At 35.0% G+C, this 24,042-nt stretch overlaps 1 protein-coding gene and 1 long non-coding RNA gene across 7 annotated transcripts in view; one reads left to right on the top strand and one right to left on the bottom strand.

Moving 5' to 3' along the window:
* LOC145661112 (extracellular matrix organizing protein FRAS1-like) overlaps positions 1–24,042 on the bottom strand; it is a 3,375,101-nt gene that overhangs the window by 1,782,167 nt on the left and 1,568,892 nt on the right. For all 6 annotated transcript variants that reach the window (XM_081726561.1, XM_081726566.1, XM_081726573.1 and 3 more), the window contains one exon: positions 16,606–16,759. In XM_081726561.1, coding sequence (XP_081582687.1) covers positions 16,606–16,759 — 154 coding nt within the window. The remainder of the gene's footprint in view (positions 1–16,605; positions 16,760–24,042) is intronic.
* LOC145661134 (uncharacterized) overlaps positions 1–24,042 on the top strand; it is a 535,905-nt gene that overhangs the window by 248,377 nt on the left and 263,486 nt on the right. The gene's annotated exons all lie outside the window — the stretch shown is intronic.

Below are 24,042 nucleotides of genomic sequence, written 5' to 3'. Positions count from 1 at the left end.
TTCCTTAGCAATAGTTACTTTTAATAATAATAATAATTGACGATTTACAATAAAATGATATTAAGCTTGCTTCATGGTTTAGCACCAATTTCCTTAGCATAGCCTACACAAAAAAATTAAAATCTGAACAACTATATTTTTACGCTAGATTGTGATTTTATCAAAATAAAAGTTATACTATATGCAGACATCTTACACGCAATTTATATTTAAAAGAAAGGAAAATTACTCACACATGACACCTTCCAAAATTTTAATATTTACAAATCACAATTTCAAATAAATGCACGATTAAATATTAAATCAAGGTGTGCGGATTTTACCAGTAAAATAATCAAAAATACATTGTAATAATTCAAGAATTAAATTAATAATTTCTTATCTGATAAATTAACTTCGGAGATGCAATCAAAGCATTAGGTTATTTCTCTATATCTTAAAAATATAATGTTCTAAAATTTACGGATAGTTCCGTATAGATAAGCAATATCCCGAAGTTTTTTTTAGAAAATGTAGAAATGGAGAAGATCACGAGTCCCGGAAATATTGGCCTCTGTTTTTCCTCAATAACGAAAATATTAGACCTGTTCATCCTACCTTATGAAGACTTTCATCCTCCGCTTATATATCCACACTTTATATGAAAACTGCACTTTACTTTCGTGAGTACCACAGTGGTTCCTAGTGTCCATTTCCAAGTCTTACGGTAGCGTCTCCCGCTCAGTTTCCTTGGTTCAAATTCTCGTCTCCCTGCTGGAGCGTCTCTCTTCTTATGGTAGGGCATCTGTCTCGGGTGACGGGCTTCGAACTTGTGTCTATGTGCCTCTCTATTTCCATGGTGATGGGATACAGCGATACGTGAACTTACAAGTATTTATCCATTTGCACGTAAATCTTCATTAAAATAACACAGTTTTTATCAAGCACGAAGCCATTGTTTTCCGCCAAACGTTTCGGTCAATTCGTATGAGGATATGCTAGATAAATACGAACAGGAACAAAGACAAACAACCAACATTAACGTACAAATGAACAGAACCAGATTAAACACAACCCAAAGAGAGACTGCAGAAGATAAAGGAAAGACATTTAGTGAAAAACGAAAGGTAGATTCACCAGCTGAGAAGGAAAAGAGTGGAAAAGGGAAAAAAGAAGTTTCACCAACCATACTTAATGTCAGCATCGGTTTAAATGAGCAAGAGGGAAATATCTCTGGAGATGAGGTCGAAGGTGAAAAGGATAAAGAAGAAGACAAATTTATAATGACTAGGAAACGGCCATGGATTTCGTTGACCAAGCAGTCAGAAAAAGCAAAGCCAGTTCAACGATAGATAAAAGCATCAAGAAGCATTTAGCCAAATGGTTAATGAAACAATCAAAAACAAAAGGTGTCAGTCAATACATAAGGACCGAAATAAATAAGCTCAGAGTGGAAAATGAAAAAACTAAAGACCGAAATCACCAAATTACAAACCGACAAGGGAAAAACCACAGAACAGAGGCCCACTGTATTCCGCAATCCTCACAGGATCAAAGGAACAAGTACTAACAAGCAAAAGAACTCAGGAAATTGAACAAGCACGAACGAAACTAAAGCCAACAATCTTTCTGAAAGCGAATGGAAATGAGGAAATAAAGGAGGTAAAGAGAAAATTGGTGGAGCTGTCAAACCAGCTAAAGAGAAAATCAAAATCCCATCGGTTAAAACAATTAAAAATGCAATCACTGTAGAAACAGCCACCAAAAAGACATGAGAAGCTTAGTAAATAACAAGAAACTAAACGAAACCGTTGTAGAAAAACCGAAGAAGAGGAAACCATTATTGATTATATACAACATTACAGCTGAATCAAACATCGATCAGACAATAGTCTCTACAAGATTGAGTAATAAAATAAAAATTGGAAAGTACTGGACTCAGCAACAATAAGCGATCATAATATAATAATATTTGATATCATAAAACTTACCAAACAAGAAGAAACAAATAATTTTTAATCTTCAGACGAAACATTAATATATACCCCAGAGAAGATAAGTTGGACAAAGTTCTGGCAAACGATAAATCTACCACAGGTAGAAGAAAAGGACAATTTAGATTAACTAACCCAGAAAATAGAAGATACATAAAATTAGCAATTTAAAACTTAACAAAAACAAAAAGAACACTAAATGATTACACACTAAAACCGATACCTTCTGGACCAATGAATTACAGGACCTGAAAAGGAAAACACGTAAAACCAGGAAACTTTATCAACATACAACAGAAATTAATCTAAGCCAAAACAGATTAAACAAATATAGAGTGTTAAAACAAAAATATCAAAAGAAAATAATAGAATCAAAGAAAAATAGCTCGAAAACATACACTGAAATTAAGTTAAATCTAGATCCCTGGGATGAACCCTACAAAATTATAAGTAGTACAGTTAAGAAACCTACCATCCTCTCAAAAATAAAAAGACAAACGGTACATATGCAAATGATTGGGAAGAAATAATAGACCATCTAATAAAATCTCAATTACCACAGGATATGCCTGAAGAAGATAATAACTCACAAAGTTTCATCAGAAGAGAAACGCGATTACCACTTTTAGAAGACAAAATAGAAGTAATTGAAAACCAAGAATTAATAAATCACACAAAACAACTTAAAAGCAAAAAAGCTCCTCGACAGGATTAAACAAAATCGGAAATTTTTAAACATAACGCTGAAAAATGGGCACCATACCTACCATATAATTTGATAACGAATTCGCCCGGTATTTCTTATATTGTTACTATGTGTATAATCGGAAAGACAGGTATGTGGCAAATTTCATGTCAAAAGGGCAGTAAGTAAGAACAATAAAACGAAAAAAAATATTGTCCATTTAACAACATTTTGTTTTACTCATTCCAATTATCGTACTTATAATTGTTTTCCTATGAAATTTACCACAATATATATTTCCCAATTATACACACAGTATCAGTATTAAAAGTACCCTGCAAAATCATTATAAAATTTATTCTTACAAGAAGACAGTTATAGATATGCGACAATAATTTTGGACTTGAGTGTATGTGTGTGTATATGAGAGTGCCTTTGTCTATCTTTTCATTTAAAAAAAAGAAATAAAAACAATAAGAAAAAAGAAAGAAAACATAGGGCAGGATTTAAATTTATTTTAGATATCATGCCAATAAAAGGTAGGCCTCGACTCAGTAACTGAGGCCAATCACAAAACGAGGAGAGAAATCATACGAAAAAAATAGAAAAGTAGTAGAGAGAGAATTACGAGTAAGAGGCAGTAGCATCTCCCATTTAATAAAACCATATGAAGTGGCAAAGACAGGGGGAAGTGGAGGCTAAAAATCGAACCCTAGACTGTAGGTTGGTTCTTCGCCTATCCAAATCTTAAGTTGATTTATCACAAAATGTTGCGAGGGATAGAGACAAACATGGATGGAAGAGAATAGGAAACTTAAAATTGAGTACTAAAGTAGTTTTAATTTCATTACTCGTTCTTAAAATGAGTATAAAGGCTTTGCTTGAGACACGAAGCAAGGAATCTGAAACTATCAGATAAGGTAATATGAAAGGCACTTACATTGTGATCCTTGTGGTACCTGTAGTAAACCTCGAACACTCCGCTTCCACTGTAGCTTATGTAACTTCTAGGCGAATGACAAGTCTCGAACTGAAGTATGGACTTAAGTATTGTGTCAAGTGAACGTTGGTAGTCCTTTTATATAAAACTGCGGAATACAGTCCGTATGCTTTTCGTATTTGCCTGACTGTGAGTTCCACGTGTATGTCTGATAGAATAAAATAAGTTTTGGGCTTATTTCAATAAAGAGGACTAGATCCTGGAAACAACCCTGACTTAATTCATTCATTCAAACAGTTAATATTTTGTACTAAAGCCAGCCTTAAACTATTTACATAAATTTTTAAAATGCTACACAAAGTGGTTATCTGTTAAATAAGTTTGTTTTGGCAAGGAATATTTAACAAATTTATTTGTGATTAAAATACCTAAGTTACTAATTTCAAATCGTTTAGAAATTTTATCTGGTGTCACTACTGGTGTCCTCAACATTAAGTCAATGTTTTTAGAATCCAAATTAAAATTTATTAGGAAAACTGAAGAAACTGTATAAAACAATCCTACATCATGAAGAAAGAGTGTTTTTTTTTTAAGATTGGGAGATTTTCAATTATAGAGAGTACCTGAATTGCATTTAAAATTTTATAATTTACTTGATTTTGTAAAATGTCCGTTAACATGTCTCCGTGACTCATGATAACTTTTCTCCGTGACTCATGATAAGTGTAAAAAATAGTTTCTAATTTATTATTTTTTCAGATAGAAGTTCAGAAGTTTGACTTTGTACATATAGCAGAGCATATTTAACAGCAAGAACTACTCCATAAACAGTTTTGACTTAGTGATTAAAAGCTTTCTAAATATTATTTAGTTCGGAGTTCAGATAATTGTCGTGTTCCTGAAGAATGTTCAAAGAATTCTTTATCTTTTGAGTTTCGAAAAAGTTATAGTTCGAGAAGCCAAAAGGAAGAAATTCCTAAAAGCCAAGAAACAGTTGATAGAGTAGAGCGGTGTTGGTGTAAACAGTGAAGAGAATTGTTAGAGTATTGAAATGCACAAGGAATTTTAGTTCGTAATTGTGAATCAATAATATTGGCTTCCGTAACACAAGTGTTGTTAATCAAATTCGTGTCATGAGTGTCTAGATGGATTCTTAAGGTGGTATAGACTGTGACAGTATTGTGAACTGCGTATAGTGATTCTGAAATAGCAATTCCCAATTTCGCTAAAGTAGATTGTTTATTGTTTTCAATAATCGAATCCGAAGAAATGTATTTGACTTGGAATAGAAGAATGATAAGAAGGAAAAACATCTGAAAGAAAAAAATGAAACTTTTCAGTACATGCTCTACTACAGTGCTAAGAATAAGTTTATTTAATATAAACGAATAAAATCACTTTAAGTGTAATTATACTCTAATTTTGAGGATTTCCCTAATTTCACGAAAAAGAAGAAAACGATTCCAATTATACCCATAGGATAGAGAATAGTAAACAATGCAGAAGGCATTTGGATCCTATGTTGTTATTGAAAGGAAATGACAAATCATATTTCTTGATTGTCTGTAACCGTGTTTGGTTGAGTATCAGCGCACGAACTCACTGATTAATATCAACACAGGAAACAATGAATAGTCTCAACACCTTGTTAGTAATCTCCTATTCTAATTTTAAAATGGGTTACATTATTGTGCTGATATTTTCTTCACTTTCTGTATTTTCATAAAATGGCTTGATTCCCTTGATATCAAATTAATCAACTTTCCAACCATTTCGAGGGGTCTCGTATTTAATTCCATACGAATTTCCATTAAGATTGGACAAAATTTCTCCTTGAATACTGAATTTATGTCCAAAGTAAGCTGGAGTTCCTGGTTTCGGATTCATTTCTTGTACTAAAACTTTCTGTCCAACTTTGTATTGAGAGTTTCCAAACTTCCGCTCAAAATAGGCTTGTGTTCTGATTCTCTTCTGTAAATTGCAATATGTTAATTGTCGTGCATTCTAAACACTTTTGACACGAGTTTTATTGTCAACGTATAGATATGGTATGTCTAATTCATGATCAAGCGCTGTTCTAGCATTCCAACCAAAAAATAAGAAGTGTATTGAATATCTTGTTCCCTCGTTGACATGAGAATTTATTGAAAATAGTACATTTTGTAATTCTGTATCCCACGATGTAATTTTACAATCAACATAATATCGTAAACTATTCTGTATGATTCCATTAGCTCGTTCCGCTGCTCCCACAGAGTAATGACTGGCTGCATTCGCAAAATTTAAGTGAATGCCAAATTTATCCGCAAACTTTTGCATAATTTTAGATTTTTTTTGCGGCTAATCTGTCTAAAACAATCTGCCGTGGTATTCCAAATAACTGTATGATTTCATACAACGCTTTATTCAGTTTATTTATCTGGAATGCTGCGTGCTATGACATATCTTGTGCTGTGGTATTCCAAATAACTGTATGATTTCATACAACGCTTGATTCAGTTTATTTATCTGGAATGCTGCGTGCTATGACATATCTTGTGCAGGTGTCGACGGCTATTAACACATGCTTACGTCGGTATGTACTTGATAAAGGCATAGGGCAAAATCATTCAAAAAGATTGTTTCCATTGGATTATATGATGGAAATATTTGCGCGTGCAACGGAATTCTGCCTGTACGTCTTTTGTTTACTTGACAGGAAATACACTGTTGACACTTCTGTTGAATAAACTGGTTAAGGTTTGGCATATAAGTGTTGTTAACTGCCGCTGAATAACATCTTGAGAATGAAAAGTGTGTACCTCCTAATTTAGCATTATGTAGCTGTCAAAGACATAATTTCTCAAAGAGAATGGTATGCACAAAAGGTATCTGTATCCTCCTGGATATTTTTGCTTTCGAAATAATTTACCATTTCTCATTTCGTAGTAAAATAACTGACGTTCCTGTTTGTGGTCTTCTGCTGGTTGTCTATTCAAGGTAGCAAATATAGGAGAAAAAATGTTTTCTATTTGCAATTTTGTCACATCTATCTCATCTGTAAACGCAATAAATGTATCTAGTTCGTCAATTTTGAAATCCTGTGAAGTAGGAGGATTATTAGTTTTCCTTGACAAACAATCCGCCATCTTTTTGTCACTTTTACATGAGCTGGTATTACCTTTTTACATGCACTCAGGTAATGAAGAGAGTGGTCCTAATAGAGTAGGAATAATTCTTGGAAAGCGCTTAAAGGAGAAGGTAGTGAAAGTAGAATTTATTGAGGATAGAGTTATGATGTTAAGACTTTAATGGAAAACGAAGGATCTAGTGGTGATACAAACATGTGCACCGACGAATTCGCATACAACTGAAGAAATAAAGGAAAATTATAAGAAAATACAAGAAATTTTAGATAGGGAGAAGAGAGGTGCATGCGTAATTCTAATGGGAGATTTCAATGCAGTTGTGGGAGAAAAACAGGAAGGTAGTATCGTAGGCAAATATGGTTTAGGCGAAAGAAATGAAAGGGGAGACGGACTGCTGAATTCCTCTGGACAGAATTCACCAATAATTGGGAACACTTGGTTCAATCAGTACAAGAAGAAGATATACATGGAAATCACCAATAGACGGCGGAAGTTATCAGATAGACTATGTTATGATTCAGGACAGGTATCGGAATAGCTTAAAGAACGCCAAGACCTTTCCCGGGGTTGATATTTTCTTTGATCATAATCTTGTGCTGGCTGAAGTCAACTGAAGTCAACTGAAAAATGTAGGCAGAAGAAAAGTAGACAGAAGGAAAGTAGGCAACATAATGTTGAATACTGAAAAGTTGAAAAACGGAAAAGTAAGAAATCTTTTCTTTGAAAAATTCGAAGAGAAATGTTCAAACGAGGAAAGTATAGGAGCAGATAGTGACGCACGGTTGGAACATATTAAACGTGAATATGAACAAGGCTACGGGTTTTGTTGGCCCGTACTGCTTCAGAATTGGGGCTTTCATCAGTTCTGTCTTGAGTTGTTGAAAACTGGCTTCCTGTTCCTCTTTAGAGGCTCTGCTATTTCTGCATAGTTCTTTATAAATTTTCCTATGTGATTCATTAATCCTGAAAAGCTCTTTAACTTCTTAACAGTAGTGGGTCGGTGAAAAGTCTTTATAGAATTGACAATTTTGTCTGAAATCTTGTATTCAAATCGAGATAAATTAAGTACTAATGCAATAATTTCTTCATAGAGAAATTTGCATTTTTCGACAGATACGTTGAGTCCCTTTTTTCTTAACCTATAAGATATGTTCTCTAAAATTTATAGCATTTGTTCGTGTGAGTTTCTGTTACATTGGATGTCGTCCATATAATGTAGCTTGCATTGAAAAAACATATGCAAGTATCATTGTCATAATTCTATTGTACAATGCTGGACTATTTAAATAGCCTTGGGGAAGAGAACAATAACGAAAGCTCCTGATCTGTGGAATGCTGTCACACTCCTAGAATCCTCTGCAATGGGAGAAGTATGAAACGCATTTTTGACGTCCAAACTAGGGTAGTAGATTCTTCCTCCAATTGTAGACAAAATCTCATAGACGAGAGATAAAGAAATAGTTTGTAGCACTGCCTGCTTGTTCAACAATTTTGAATCCAAACAAATTATCAGATTTCCGTTCTTTTTCTTAACAAATAATACCGTAGAATTATATGGGCTTTCTGCAATTTCGATCACGCCTTGATCCAACAAAATATTAATCTGTTCCTTTATTTTTGGTCTTAAGACCACCGGAACTGAATATTGGGTTTTGTTAAACAGAGTCTGAGTTTTCAATTCTATGTGGTGCTCATAGTTTTTTACCTTTCCCAGAGAATTTTCTGTCCAAGCAAAGACATCTGGATAACGAAAAATCAAGTCTACAAGTTTCTCTTTAATTTCCAGTGTTGCTGTTTTCATTATATCGATTTTTGATTTATCAAATAACTTGTTCTTTTTTCAAAATTTCTGATTCAATCTCCTCTAATGTGGAATGAAAGCAATTAAGTTCCTTTTTAGATATGACATCTTCTGCAAATCTTACAACTCCGTTTTGTCTAGTATGATGTTATACACAAATGGGTTAATAATAGGAATGAAAAGTTGTTCTTTCGATAAAACTGCTCTAGGAATCAAAATTCCTGTTTATTTCTCCAATTGCCTATTAGGTTCTACTAGAATATTGTAGTAAATATTCTTTTACAGTTCAAGAATTGATTAGTTTAACTTCCACGCAAGCCTTAGTTCTAGCGGGAATGGAAATACTTTGTGTTAACATAAACATGGAGCCTAAACGTTACTCTAACAAATTACCCATTTTTGGCGAGACATCATGATCTGCATTTTCTCTCTCTTTCGGAATAATTATTCTAGGAGGTTTACCAACTAATAGAAAATCATTTCGACGCAAAATTCTTGTGGAAAAGACTGTATTATTCTAAACATAGGATGAAAATTTCTATCCCCTATTCATAGTTTAATTAAAGCTACCTTATTGATAACCAGAGAATTCTGTGTAATACCTCCAATTTTGATATCTACATTAATAATTCTTGCAGTTTTTGGAACCATATCGTCCCTAATAATAGATGTTTGTGACCCACAATCTAGGATTGCTTTAGCTAATTTGTTTTATATTAACACTGGCAGCAGAACAAAATCTTGGTCATTAATTATAATGGAGGATTTTACTATTATTCCTTCTTGCGTATTTTTGGTGTCTGTGAACGTGCCCCCTACATTCACAGATTTTACATGTTTAAATTACGTTTCCTTAACAAAAAAAAACTATCCTCAGAATGCAAAAAATGACCGCAAAAGGAACATACAAGAGCTGCTGTTTCTTGAGATGGATATGATTGGTATTGTTGGGGCTGATTTACTGAAATGTATGTTGCTTGTTGATTCTGAGGGAAGGATGTTTGTAGATCAAAGTTACAATTTCTGAAGGTTGAATTCTTGTGAAGAAAGGTTTTAGGATTGTGGTCACGTCCTTTACTCTTTTGATTATTATAATATTGCTTGTTACGACAATATTATTACCATTGTCTTTTGAGTATCTAAAATGCTACTTCTGTTTTGCTTTTGTTTGTTGTTATAATACTTATTTCACGATTGCTTTGTTTCGTTAACCTTAGCAATTTGCAACGTTAATTTTTCTATTTGTTGTTGTTAATTGTTCAATCTTAATTGTGTCACTAATGTCTGAAATATGCTGACTAGTGTTTTGTGTTGATTCTTGTTTTATTTTTGATGACGTAGCTCTTCTTGCTGACGTGTGTTCTTTTATGTGTGTTATCAATGGAATCTGAATCTGAAGATTCAGCGCTTTGCTTATTTCTTAACTTTGGGATTACAGATTTCCATTAATATTGAAAATATCATCATCCTCATCGAGATAGAAAATATCATCATCCTCTTCACCTGTTCTTATATCATAGCGATGGAGTGGATACGTGTCTCTAGATATTTGAACTTGAATGTTTCTTGCTATTTCAGAACTTTCTTGACCGTCAGTTGTCTGACTTTACAGTGACGTAGTATTTGAAGTCATCATTGTGTTCCAACGCATGCCATACAAATGTGGAAAATGTGTTTGTGTAACAGCGCGTTTCCTTATCTTTGAAACTTCGAGTTCAACATTGTCTAATAATTGAACTAATTCATCAACAAGCATGAAAATTGTCTGATAATCCCTAATACCGAACATATCAAAATCATATATAGCCCAATGCAATAAAGCAATAAATGTGTCAACCATACGTAAAAGGAATAAAAACTATCGAAAAAATGTTCTAATTAGAATTGAACCCAGAACCCTACATGTTCATGAGGAGCTTCCACCATGTCATTCTGTGAAGAATACTTAATACTGGGGCGTAAACTGAGAATCGGACCCTTGACTATAGGTTCTCCGTCTATCTAAATCTTAAGTTGATTTCTCACAAAATGTTGCGAGGGATATAGACAAACATGAATTGAAGAGAATAGGAATCTGATAATTAAGTGATAAAGTAGTTTTAATTTTATTACTCGTTCTTATAACGAGTATAAAGGCTTTGTTTGACGCACGAAGCAAGGAATCTGAAACTATCAGATACGGTAATATGAAAGGCACTTACATTGTGATCCTTGTGGTAGCTGTAGTAAACCTCGAAGACTCTGTCTCCTCTGTAGCTTATGTAACTTCTAGGAAAATGACAGGTCTCGAACTGAAGTATAAACTTGAAGTGTTGTGTCAAGTTAAAGTTAGTGGTCCTTTTATATAAAACTGGGGAATGCAATCCGCATGCCTTTCATATTTCCTTCTCTGATGTTCCACGTGTATGTCTGATAGAATAGAACAAGTTTTGGGCTTATTTCAATAAAGAGGGCTAGATCCTGGAAACAACCCTGACTTAATTCACTTAATTCAGACAATTCATATTTTGTACTCAAACCAGCCTTAAACTGTTAACATAAGATTTTATAAGAGCTTAAATGTGTACAATATTTTCGTGATTTTTAAAATTTGGTATACTACAATATGTATTTTTATGAACATTTGGCATAATTTGAATTCAATTTGTCTTGAAATCCTCATATATGTCTTTTTAGACCATTGTCTGCAAGCTAAAACACACCTGAATGCCCACCCAAAGTTACAGGGAAATCGTAGCCCTTGGTGACGCACTAAGTCATGACGAAAAGATGTGGGTTTTGTTGCGTTGCGTGAGTGATTCAGGATTCCAGGTTAGAGTATCAGAAGATTCTGGTGTGGCTGAAAGCGATAGAACTTACCTTTTAATCTTGATATACCGGATTCGAATCAGCATCCATCAGCCTCAAAAGTATTTGGTCCCTACTTTCTTTTTTTCTTTTTTTTTCAAATCAGTCCTTGGTCTTATTCTCGCTGAAATATTAAAGATTTTCTTTTGAATTTGTGTCTCAGTCATTGGTGTATTTGATATTTCGAAGCATTTCACTGTAATTGCTTTTAAGCTTCGGCTTTCCTTCGTTTACTTTCTGGTAGCTGTGACTTTGAAAGTACCACTGGAAACTCTTTTATAATATCCACAAATGCACTTTGATTGAAACTGTCGTCGCTAATTGTTTCTTCCATGGCGTTTAGAATACTGCGTGATAGGTTAACCACAACGAAATGACCGCCCGACAGATGGGATAAATGAGTAACTACTACTTTTATTGATATGACTCGCTGCTACATGTAGAGGAAACAAGAGTAAACGTTCATAAATCTGGAACAGTCTCAACATGAGTAGTGAATTGTTTTATTCATACGAAATTGAAGGAGTACAACGGTCGGTATATTGTTAATGATATTGTCAATCTGTACCTATTTTGTCAATACATGATCAGAGGCGCAATAACCAAACATATATATAGTTAAAAGAGAAAACAAGTAATTAATCTGTTGTCATGGTAAATATCGTAAACATTATTATTGACATGATATACACGAAATGGATGACTGTAGATGTAATATGTTTGTATGGACAGAAGAAAAAATCAATGATAACAGGATACGATTTAGGTGATTTCGAAGGATAAAGAAAATGGTTAGTAGTTATTAGTTGATATGTTTATTGTAATAATCTGGTGATCTAAAGATAGATTAACGAATTAGAGCTAAAGTGATTTTTTTCGCTTTATCTGGTGCCGTAAAACCCGGGATTCGACCTCAAAATTCTGAATACAAGTAAGGACGAGGTATATTTACAAACATATATCCCTTTTTATGAGTTTCACTGTTTTAAGAAGTGGAAGGAAAATACAAAGAAGTATGATATGCAGAATCCTGACGTAATGGATGTACCAAGTACTTTAGTGGAAAGTACACCCGAATGTGGTCAGGTTGATCTTGTTAGCACGATCAGTCAATTGCTAACTGTTAAACTGGAACAAATACAAAAATCGAATGATGAAAATCTAGAACAGATACAAAGATCGAATGATGAAAAGATGGAACAGATGCAAAAATCGAATCAACTACTAACTGTTAAGCTAGAACAAATACAACAATCGAATGATGAAAAGTTCGAACAATTATTGACTCAGACAAATCTCTTGCAGATAGAGTTCAGGGCATCCATGAAAATTTCGATCGGCTACAGCATAATTTGAAAGAGAACTTACAAGTATTGGTTGAAAAGGTGAATGGTACCGCTGTGAATATGAAAGTAGAACCGGAAGAAGGTCAGAAGAAGGTCGATGGACGAAATGAAAATATTGAAGAACAGGATGAAAACGAAACAACTGAACCTGTGGTGAATGGTGATCCGGAGGATGCTACAATTAACGAAGAACCATCATCTCTGGCCAAGGAGGCCTCCACCACTATTACTACAGACGTATTCAAAATTGAAGTGAGAGGTCTACCGAGATTATACAGGTTAGGGGAATTGAAGAAATTGTTGACAGACGATCTGAAGTTGGTAAGGCATACTATTAGGTCACCGAAAAGAGCGTGTCCTTGGATTTATTTGATCTTCAAAACTGAAGAAGACCAACAGAAGGCAGTAAAGACCTTGAATAGATACAGTCGGAAGAAGCGAGTTCTTTCAGTCAAAGTTGCCGAAACTGATCAACGTAAGCGAAAATTGGAAAAGTCTGATGATAAGGATTCTAAAAAGGCAAAAGTTGAGTTACCTGTAGAAAATAGAATAAAACAGGCTACAATACCTTTGTGGGATGTTACTTACGGAGAGCAATTGAAGAAGAAGACTGAAGAAATAAAATCACTCACGCGACTGACGGATTTGCTGCTGAGAAGGAATCTGGATTTAGCAGGTAGGGCAGAAGAAAGAAAAGAGAAGAATGAAGGACTTGCGGACTTTCTGAATCATTTGCCTATAGGGAAGATTAAGGATGATTTGAAAGATTATTTCCAAAACAGGGAAGGAAACAGCTTGAATGTAACATCGCTCTATTTCCAGACCTTCACTGAAAAGGAAGAAGGTGAGAAACCTTTACCACTGCGGCTGCTGTTCGGTAAAGAATATGTGAAAGAAACTATCTGTGACATGAGTTTCCGAATATCTCCAGATTCTTATTTTCAATTGAATACTTCGAGAGCCAAGCAGCTTTATACTTCCATCGCGGAAGTGGTTGAAGACCAAGAGACTTCTTTGATAGATGTGTGTTGTGCCACTGGAGGAATTGGATTTACTCTTCCTAAGAAATATGTTCAAACTCGTGGCATAGAAATGTCGAACCAGACAGTTGAAGATGCGAGAGCCAATGTTGTAATTCTTGTTTGTGACTTTCCGTTTAGCTTGATTGAATCTCTTGGCCATGTAACTTAGATTTGAGTTACGGAGTTTGAGAAGGCTATATTTAAGTAATTTTGCTTTAAATAACGTTATGATTTTGTTTGTTATCTGTACTTTGTTTGAGTTATAACATTTTTGTTCAGAAAAGGAAAAACATTTTTTTTTGGAAATGTGAGCCGATTTATTATATTTTATATGATCGCGGTTACTCAATTTATGTCAGCTTATGTCTTAATGTTATGTGCATTGCTTATTATTTGTGTTTCATACTATTTATGTCTCTCTCTTATGGTATACCTACTGTCTTATTCATCTTCATTTTATCTTATGTGTTCAAAGGAGATCCGATTATGTAGAACTGAAATTCATGACATTGATCTTAAATTGTAGTTTCTAGATGTAATTAATGCCTTCTGATCTCGTTGATATTTGATATGATGACGATCTTAATTATAATTCGTGTTGTTTGTATACAGATGTCATTCGCTCAATGCCAAAGGGAACCGTTAACTGGTAACTCAATGTAACCCACTAGCTAGCTATAATTTTTGAATAGGTCCGTAAACAATATTCTTTTTTTTTTGAATCGACGCTTTTCTGATATACGATTTGTAATAAAATAAAATATTGTTATGAATGAATTAGTATATAAATATATATATACGGAGGAGGAAGAGAAGAAAAGACTATTTATATTGATGTAATAATAATAATTAATACGAGGGCTGATGTAATAATAATAATTAGTACGAGGGCTATTCAAAAGGTGAATGTTTGAAAATATCCAGGGTTATTTCCTTCACTGTAATACTGTTACGAAATTCCCGTTCTGGGCGACACTTTATACAACGGTTGGTATATTGTTAATGCTATTGTCAAGCTGTACCTATTTTGTCAATACATGATCAGAGGCGCAATAACCAAACATACATATAGTTAAAAGAGAAAACAAGTAATTAATCGGTTGTCATGGTAAATATCGTGAACATTATTATTGACATGATATACACGAAATGGATGACTGTAGATGTAATATGTTTGTATGGACAGAATAATAAATCAATGATAACAGGATACGATTTAGGTGATTTCGAAGGATAAAGAAAATGGTTAGTAGTTATTAGTTGATATGTTTATTGTAATAATCTGGTGATCTAAAGATATACCCAATATTCTGATTTTTGTGAAATATAACGTGTTTTCTTTGACTAAGAGATCAGCTCGTAGAATTCGGGGTTGAAATTAGTGAGAACGAAAAGGGAGGATCGCTCCCTTCAACAACACAGGTCACTGGAAATTAAAACTAGCATGAACACACACACACACACACACACACACACATATATATATATATATATATATATATATATATATATATATATATATATATATATATATATATATGTGTGTGTGTGTGTGTGTGTGTGTGTGTATGAATGTATATACAAGGTATTTGAAAACAACACCGACAACGTTTGGGAGGTGGTTCCTGACACCAAGATAAGGCAAAACGTATAGCCAACATGGGTGCACAAATGCTTGCTTTAGGAGTTATAGGCTGCGGAAAACATACAAAAATGAACTATAAAAGTCCATAGCTCCAAAACTATGAACCAACCGTAGTCGGCCCAAGAATTCACTTAGGAACTAATATGTTCCCTATTCAAAAATCCATGTTTCAGAATCCAGAGATATTAACGCAAGAATATTTGTAGAGGGATTTTTGATACAGGCATATAACTTGAAGTACTCACCAACTACCCCTATAAAAGTTTTTACGGAAGTACCTTAGGATTTTGAAACATGGATTTTTGGATAGGGCACATACTAATTCCTAAATGAAGTCTGAATTCGACTACGGTAGGTCCCATAGTTTTGGAGCTATGGACCATTAATGTTCATTTCTCATGTTTTCGGCAGCCTATAACTTCGAAAGGAAGCATTTGTGCACCCAGCTTGGTCTATACTTTTTGTGTTATCTTGGTGTCAGGAATCACCTTCCAAACGTTGTCGGTGTTGTTTTGAAACACCGTGTATTTGTTTAGTGTCTAAGTGACTTCAACATATTTCAGTGCTTTCGACATTTCAAAAGATATCTGTAAAAGCTACAACCATTTAAGTTCATACATGTAAAAATAAACAGCATTTCTGTGATGCAAATTCATACACAATACAAATGCATGCAACATTGTACTTTAACTGTTCATTACAGACACCATTCTTGTTCTTTATAATCCCTGTTTTATTTTATTCAATAGTTGAGACCTAAGAATAATTACATTACTTACAGCTACGATACAGATGTGATGCAGCTTTTGTAATGTACTAAGCATAACTTGAAGAAAATACAAGGTAGGGACGTGAAATAGATGTAAATATTATCAGCGATTTGATTTTTGCTGCTTTCGTGTTTCTATTTGTAAATCCACGAGCTGGAGCTTTCCCATCCCGCAGCCTTCCTTGTGTAACCTTGGGTTTTCTAAGGCTCGAGGTGCGGTACTAACATGATCCGCCATGGGACTTGCTCCCAACTCTAGTTATCTTGTATTTTTCATTTATGTTTACAAACGTTTTCAAGCTGCAACGATGATTTTCAATTAACACAGGTGTACTCTCATTATACAAGAAACAGTATTTCAGCGGTCAAATAGAAAATTAATTTTAATGATATAGTAGCCTAATCTAATTAAATTGATTTAAAAAGACAATTTAGAATCAAACAATTACCGTGGGAAGGATATTTGACAACCGTCAAAATAAGGTCCTCTGGTTCTGTATCATAGTCTCCGACGTATAAGGACGAATTTCTTATTACAACTTCTTTATTCTTTTCCACATGCAGAAGTTCCGTAAGAATCACAGGAGGTTCATCATTGACAAGCTGGAAAACAAAATATATGTAATATTTACTCACTGTCATTAGTCTGTGTTCAAAACAAGGAAACACGAACAGAGTTTGAAATCAAAAAGTAGAAATGACGAACTCTGCAATGAAGAGAAAATACAACTAAAAATGTCATTCCTTTTTCAGTGTTTCTTTGAAGCTTCGCTAAGTTATCCTATAATTACGAAACTATATACAAAGTTTTAACAGTTTGGCGTAATGTAATATCCTCTATTGAATGTACTTGCCACTATTTCTAAAATTTCACTAAAATGAATTAGTTATAAATTAATGTTCGCATATATCCATTTTCCAATTAAAACTGTATCATATATAATTAATGGGACTCACGCAAATAAGTAATGTAAATTATGTAAACGATCAGACCCAGGACGCGTCCTTTGCTACAGCTGATAATTTCATTAGAATTTGGCACTTGAAATATTGAAAATGCAGACTCTGCCAGTGAGTGATACATCGATGACAAACTCGTTTCAACAAGGTAAAAGCCTTACTAAGTTCTCTATAATGACATAGTTTCTTCTTATAGTTGGTAATTGTTTTAGTTATCTAAATACACTAATAAAACCATACCTAATGCTTTTCAAATTATGTTTAACTGAAAACTCTTCTTTCCATGAAGTGTTAGTTATTGAATGTGGCTGTTGAACCTTTTCTGATAAATACTAACATGATATTTATGAAAAATCCTTTGAATAAAAATAAAATCTGACCAAAGCAAATATTTATTATCACTAATCCGTGTTACAGTTTCAGCAAATATCATTTCCTTCACCAGAAAGATAAAAGTACAGCCTAAAGCAACAGACAGATTATATATCTTAGAGAATGAAACGTTGTTAAAATCAACTTCCAATAAGACTTTTTCTTTTATTTGTGCAGTTAGACATTTTTAATTACGTATAGACCTCAACTTATACTTAGATTCAAGCTTTCAGTTTTTAGTCTCAAGTTTTAATTAACCACAGGACCAGCATTGTCGGGTCTTCTTGTGCTTTTCTGAGAACTTTTAATTAAGTATGCTAATATTTTAATTAAATACACACCTTTGTTATCTTGTCGTCACACCCCACACTTGTGTCTCTTTATTTACGTTCTTTCATGTCTTACCTAATACCTTATTTCACGATTAATAAATACTTCATTCACTACTCCAAATTATTAATAAATGTCTATCTTCAATTTTTATCCACTTTCTGATAATATTTATTTTTTCCTTCTCAAGTCCTACAACTTTCCAGTTTATTGCATGTTCTGATGCTCTCACATATTTATGAACTGCGTTGTTCCCTCTCTTTAACCGAATGTCGTCTGTATGTTGTTTAACTTCTCCTCTAACCTCTTCCCTGTTACTCCTATGTACGTAATTCGTCGTCTCTCCTGTTTGCGAACGTCCTCGTAATTCGTTGACGTTCTTTATATTTAAATCCATACACTATCCCTTCCTTACATTGTTGAATCTCACTTTCACTTATTCAACGTTCCTACTCGTTCTTTTGTAAATGTTTTTTACTATTCCTTTTTCAACAACTTCTTAAAGACTTCTTTTTCCTCTCCAACGCTTTCTGTCTAAAATCATATTATCTTTTCCTCTCTTTTTTCTTCTGTCCCGTTTCTTTCTCTTTTTCCAATTCGTCCTTATTATATCCACTTATAAAACTTCTTTATTTATCCATTCCTCCTCTTATCTTCAATATCTATTAGTTCTATTTCTTTCTTAAAATCCCCGATAAAGATCTTTTTGCCTTTCGTCTATATCACTCTTCCTCTAGCAATACGCACTCGCTAAGCATTCCTCCTGTAACATTTTGTTTCAAACCTACATTCATACTCATGTTCGAAAAGTTAATTAATCCCTTTTCTTCGACTTTCACCTCTAATCTTATTCCTTTTCTTTAATTCTCAATTATTCTAATGAATTGTTCCAACTGTCCCTTTTCATTCCATATCCTTAAACAGTCGTTCACATATCTATAAACGATAATTAACTTCTTTGTATCGTTTTAGGGGTTTTATCAGTATTCCTTTGTTTCACTTTGTTATTGTATTTTTCCATTCATTTATTCTTCTACTACACGTAAAAGAACATTTTATTATGCTCGGAAAAATAATTTCGACATTTACGTTAAACATCAACATTGTCTTTTTCCTTATTCCAATTTGTTCTATCATTCCCTTGACTTCTTTTTATTTTTTACTCTATTAATTTGTTGCATTTCTTTTACATGTTCTGCTAATTTGCTTACTTCAACACCTAAAGGTTCAAAGATATTCTTTATAGATTCCGTCATTGGTCTCAGTTTCACTTCCTTCTTGTGTATTTTCGAGAAATTTTTGGTAATCAACATTCTGCTTTGCTCAACAACCATGTCTCTTTTGATTTTGGCTATTTGCATGACTAACATTTAGGAAAAAATCATGTCTACCACGTGTCACCAGGTTCAATAGAAATATGTAGTAATTACTTTACTATATTTATATACACTGGCGGACTGGCCCTGGCAGGGAAGCGTGAATTCCCGCCTGGACGTTTTACTCAATCTTAGGGGAAGGGCGGGCAAAGTGGCACACAAGTTATAAATGGCGTAATATTGTCGGAACAAAACACACTAACAGAATGTTTTATACAACTTTGGAAAGCTTGGACCTTCTGCCATACTATACTACAAAACGAAAATAGAACATTTAAACATGTTGATGATAGACGAGATTTAATGACGAAATGCGGAAGTCCATTTTGCCGTACATGTACGTAGAGCAAAGATTGTTGTTTCTTAAGATAATGTAGCGAATTTAGTTCAGACGTTAGTTGCGCAACTATTACCTTCGGAGAACAAATTATGAAGTTACAGATTTGTAATCTCCATGTTTACAATACATTAGTAAGAAATGAAATAGAAAGTAGAAATAAAAATTCAAGCAGATTTTGCATATATGTCTATTCAAACGATATGGAAATCTACTCACATGTCAGAACATAGCTCATTATATTCACATAATTATAAAGGTGACAGTTTAATACTCAAGAATGTTGACTGTCCGAACAATTATGATGAGCCCACTAAAACAAATCATACATTGAAGCCACCCTTGAAAAATGAAATCTTTGAGTTTTACGTCCCACGGATATGCTGGTTAGGCTAAAGGAGACGGTGATTATGAGAAATGAATGAAATGGTGGAATAAAGAAAGTGGGAGAACCCCGAGAAAACCCATGCACACGGCGTTTGTCCACCACAAACTTCAATTGGCGGGGGCTGGGATCGAACCCGGGACCCCAAGCACCAGAGATGAACGCTCTACCACTGAGCCACCGTAGTAATTATTGCATTGTAAGTTGGCGGTATGAAAATACATAGTTATAATACACTCTAAAATGGCAGGACTTGTATAACAAAGAGAACAGTATGGAATATAAAAATGTAAAATATAGCCAATTAATATCTTGTATTAGTTTCCTTTCTTTGTTTTTCTCCTCAATTATAGATGTTCTAAGAGCTACACGACCACACACCTTTCGAATACTGCTTGAATTGTTTGTTTGAGGTATTGGAAGCTAGCATAATGAAAGAGTTTGACTTTGCCCGCCGTCTGTTATTCCTCTTCGTCCGCATCAGCACGATTCACATTTTATACCTCTCCAAATCAAGGTTTTCTTCAATTCACAAAACTATTTCGTCTATTTCTACTATATGAATATTGCTAAACTCACTTGATTGCAAAATACGTATTTCCGTTGAATATTCAGAAACTGCAGCCTTTTCTTCCTGGCCTTCTGAAAACTTGTCTTTTCATGTTACACGTTTCCCTTCTATTACTCATGCGCAATGCAGCACGTGGAGTTTTCATTACGTCATAGCATCACGCTACTTGTATCTCTTCAGTGCTACCACTTGTGTCTTAATGTATCACGTTATGTTTCTGGAAATTACAAATTCCACTACCCGCAAGATTCACTTTTCCCACCCTTCCCCTATAAAAATAATAAAATTTTAAATATTCAAAGAGTAACTAGTAAATTCCCCTATAGCGGAGAAAAGGTTCTTTATTGATTTGAAGGAAACCTTGATCATAAATAAACATTACACTTACTTCTCGTAACAAGTCAGTTAATTCTAAGCAAAAAATTTAGTGAGCAATAACCCACGAACTAAAGGTCTTCACGTGACTAAATTTGAGATGATAGTACACCTTAGCAGTCTTAATATGCTGTGTAATACAGTGGTGTGCATGCGTTGGATTCTTGAGTTATTAGCTATCAAACATCGGGTTTCGACTCAAGCCCAAATGCCGGCTTCGGTAGCAAATAACTCGAAGACCAACGATCTGCACAACGTAACATTTCATACACGTTGTAAGCTCATGAAGGTGTAAGACCGTGTCAAATCTGGTCAACATTGGATGAGTGTAATCTATAGCTTTTAGTGATTTCACTGAGTTCCAACCCAACTTCGATGGTTAATAGCTTGTAAAGTACAGCAAACTTTCATACTATATTCGAATGTATACAAAACTTGTCACTCTTTACTACCATACTAAATTTATTCAGTATCAGATCGGCTTTATCGATTGTAACTTAATGAAAATTCCTATCCAAAATTTGCTGATAAGTGACTGGCTAACGAATAGTCCGAATATACCTTAGTATTCCACGAACGCTGCACGAGGTTTTACCCCATCAGGATCCTGCCGCCTACAGTCGGACAATTTGTCCATGCCGGATTGCCGGCGCTGGACACCGGCGTCTTTCTGCGCGATTTTCGACCACGAGGAGCAAAAATAGATTCGTACACCAAAAGAAAACAAAGAGACTTAGAAGGTAATTTATTTCTTTAAAATACGAATTAGAGCTTATGTTTCCCTCGTATAAAGTTTTCTCGAAACAGTCGGACGACGACTGCAAAAAGATACTGCCGGCAATTTCTTCAAAAACGACGCCGGCACGACGCCGGCGAAAGTTTCCATATCGCGTACCAGCGCCAACGTGTCGAATTTTGGAAAATAAATAGAGCCTGAATCTTCTTTAATGATGAAGTAAAAACTGAGGAAGGTTTTTCTTGTGGGTGGAAACTAATTCCCTTAAATATGTCTTGTGAAGACGGAGTCGGCAGAAAGTCGGCACACAGCGAAACGCTGACGGCGTGCCGACCATAAAAAAGGTAAATGTATGAAAAAATACAATAAAGGGACTGCATGTAAAGGGTATATGAGAAGTAAATTTTAAAAACTAAAGTACAAGTGCGAGAAGATCCTTGACAAACATTTTCAAAGAAGACGGCAAACAGGGGGCGGGCCGACCGCAGCAAATGTTGTCGGAAAGACGCCGAAACGCTGGCGGCGTGCCGACAAGTAAAGGAGGCGAAAGAAGGTCGGCAAACAGCGTACGGACAGATCTCGGCAAAGATGCTCGGACATGCGTCGAAACGCTGGTGGTTCTCCGACTAGTAAGATAACTCTTCTACTATAGAACCTGCAAGCGGAACAGTATAGGGAAAGTAAGTTTCACAGCTAATACAGTAAGTCGATGATCCTTTTAAAACGAGTAGGAAAAGGGTCGGCAGACAGTGGACAAAACGACTGCGGCAATTAATGCTCGTATATGCCTTCACCATTGACAATTTGCCGCCGTCGATGGCGGACCGTCTCCTACTTCAGCGGCCAGGCCGCCAACAAAGGCGGTGTCAAGGCGTGATGCCATTTTGCAGCTCTTTCCCAGTGGCGGCCTGTCAGCGACGGTAACACCTTTGCCACTGAAGAGCCTGATTGGAGAAATCGTCGTTTGGTCGCGCTGCCTGAATGTTCGGTTCGCGATCTTCATTTGTCAAATGGGGATGCAGTGTGGGTGGACTGATTCAAACAAAGTTTGTTGATTCTTATAGTCAGTGTCTTCAAACGTTTACAAAAGGATGTGGGTGAAACAGTCTATTTCTGCATTCTGCCAATTACAACGCCTATCAATGGGTGAAGGTCAAGGTGAGTTTACAAGTGGGAAAAAGGGGGTTTTGTGTGACAATAATGTTCATTCATTGACAACTGTACCAGGTTGCTGGTTAAGCAAATATGACGAAAACATGATGTATAAGTGCTCTTCGTACAGAAGACGACGAATAAACTAAATATTAACCGGCTAATAGTATTACATGTGAAACCTGAGGAATCGTGGAATGAGTACGAAGTGGAAGAGCTATATACATGTGGTAAGTTAATTTAATATTATGCATATACATTTCAAATTGTCATAAATTTTATATGTTGTGTTACATATGTTAAGTGTTCCTGCGCATGGGAAAGATTCGCTTATTGTATGTTCCCGCGCAATAGAACGTTGGGTTACTATTGCATAATCGCTCTGAGCTACACCAGAAAAAGACACGCAATAAGAATAAGTGGGTAAGACTACGACTCAAGGTACTAAATTTGGGTTAATTGCTGTATTACTGGACCAATTTAGGGAAATTTACCGATTCAATTGGACAATCTGTTTAAGTTTGTGAGAAAGAATGAGTGAAAGATAATGGGAATAGTAAAAGTGGTTGTGTTCCATGTAAGCTTCACTGTATGTGGAGGCGGATAGACTATTTTGCGGAGCGGTACACTTATTACGATAGAGTGGCGCGAAAAGCAGTGTGAAATTGGTGCATGTTTGTCAAGGGAATGACATATCATGTGTGAGTTATATAGAACTATTAAAAAATAGGGGCGCGGTGGGTCAGTGGTAGAGCGTTCACCTCCTGTGCTTGGGGTCCTTGGTTCGACCCCACCTCACGCTGTGTGGTCTTTGTGGTGCACAAACAGTGCTCGTGGCTTTTTTCGGGGTTCTCCCGTTCCTCCCACTTTATTCATTCCACCATTTCACTCATTTCTCATCATCACCATCTCCTTTACCCTAACCGGCATAATCGTGGGACCTAAAACTTAAAAGATTTCATTTGATTTTTTATTAAAAAATAACGAGCGACAGGTAAGAAACTATAGTACACGATTTTCTTCTTGAAATTGCAAAAGTTTACAAGTCTTAGGTTTGAAGGTAAGTGGCTTCTAACTAAACGGCAATGTATTTCTGCACAATGTACGGAAGCTGTATTTTATGTTTACAACTGAAGCGTTACTAGTATGAAACCATAACAAGTGATATTGAAATATGTCTGATTACCAAAGCCCACATGTTTTCACTACCCTCGCTTACGCGTATACCTACCGTCGCTGACGCACCTGCTCCCTTTGGACACACACCCCGCGCTACCGCCCGCGCCTTGCCC

This window comes from Thermobia domestica, chromosome 1, assembly GCF_964235325.1.
Source record: "Thermobia domestica chromosome 1, izTheDome1.hap1.1, whole genome shotgun sequence".
Taxonomy (NCBI): domain Eukaryota; kingdom Metazoa; phylum Arthropoda; class Insecta; order Zygentoma; family Lepismatidae; genus Thermobia; species Thermobia domestica.
This window is presented reverse-complemented; position numbering and strand designations above follow the sequence as displayed.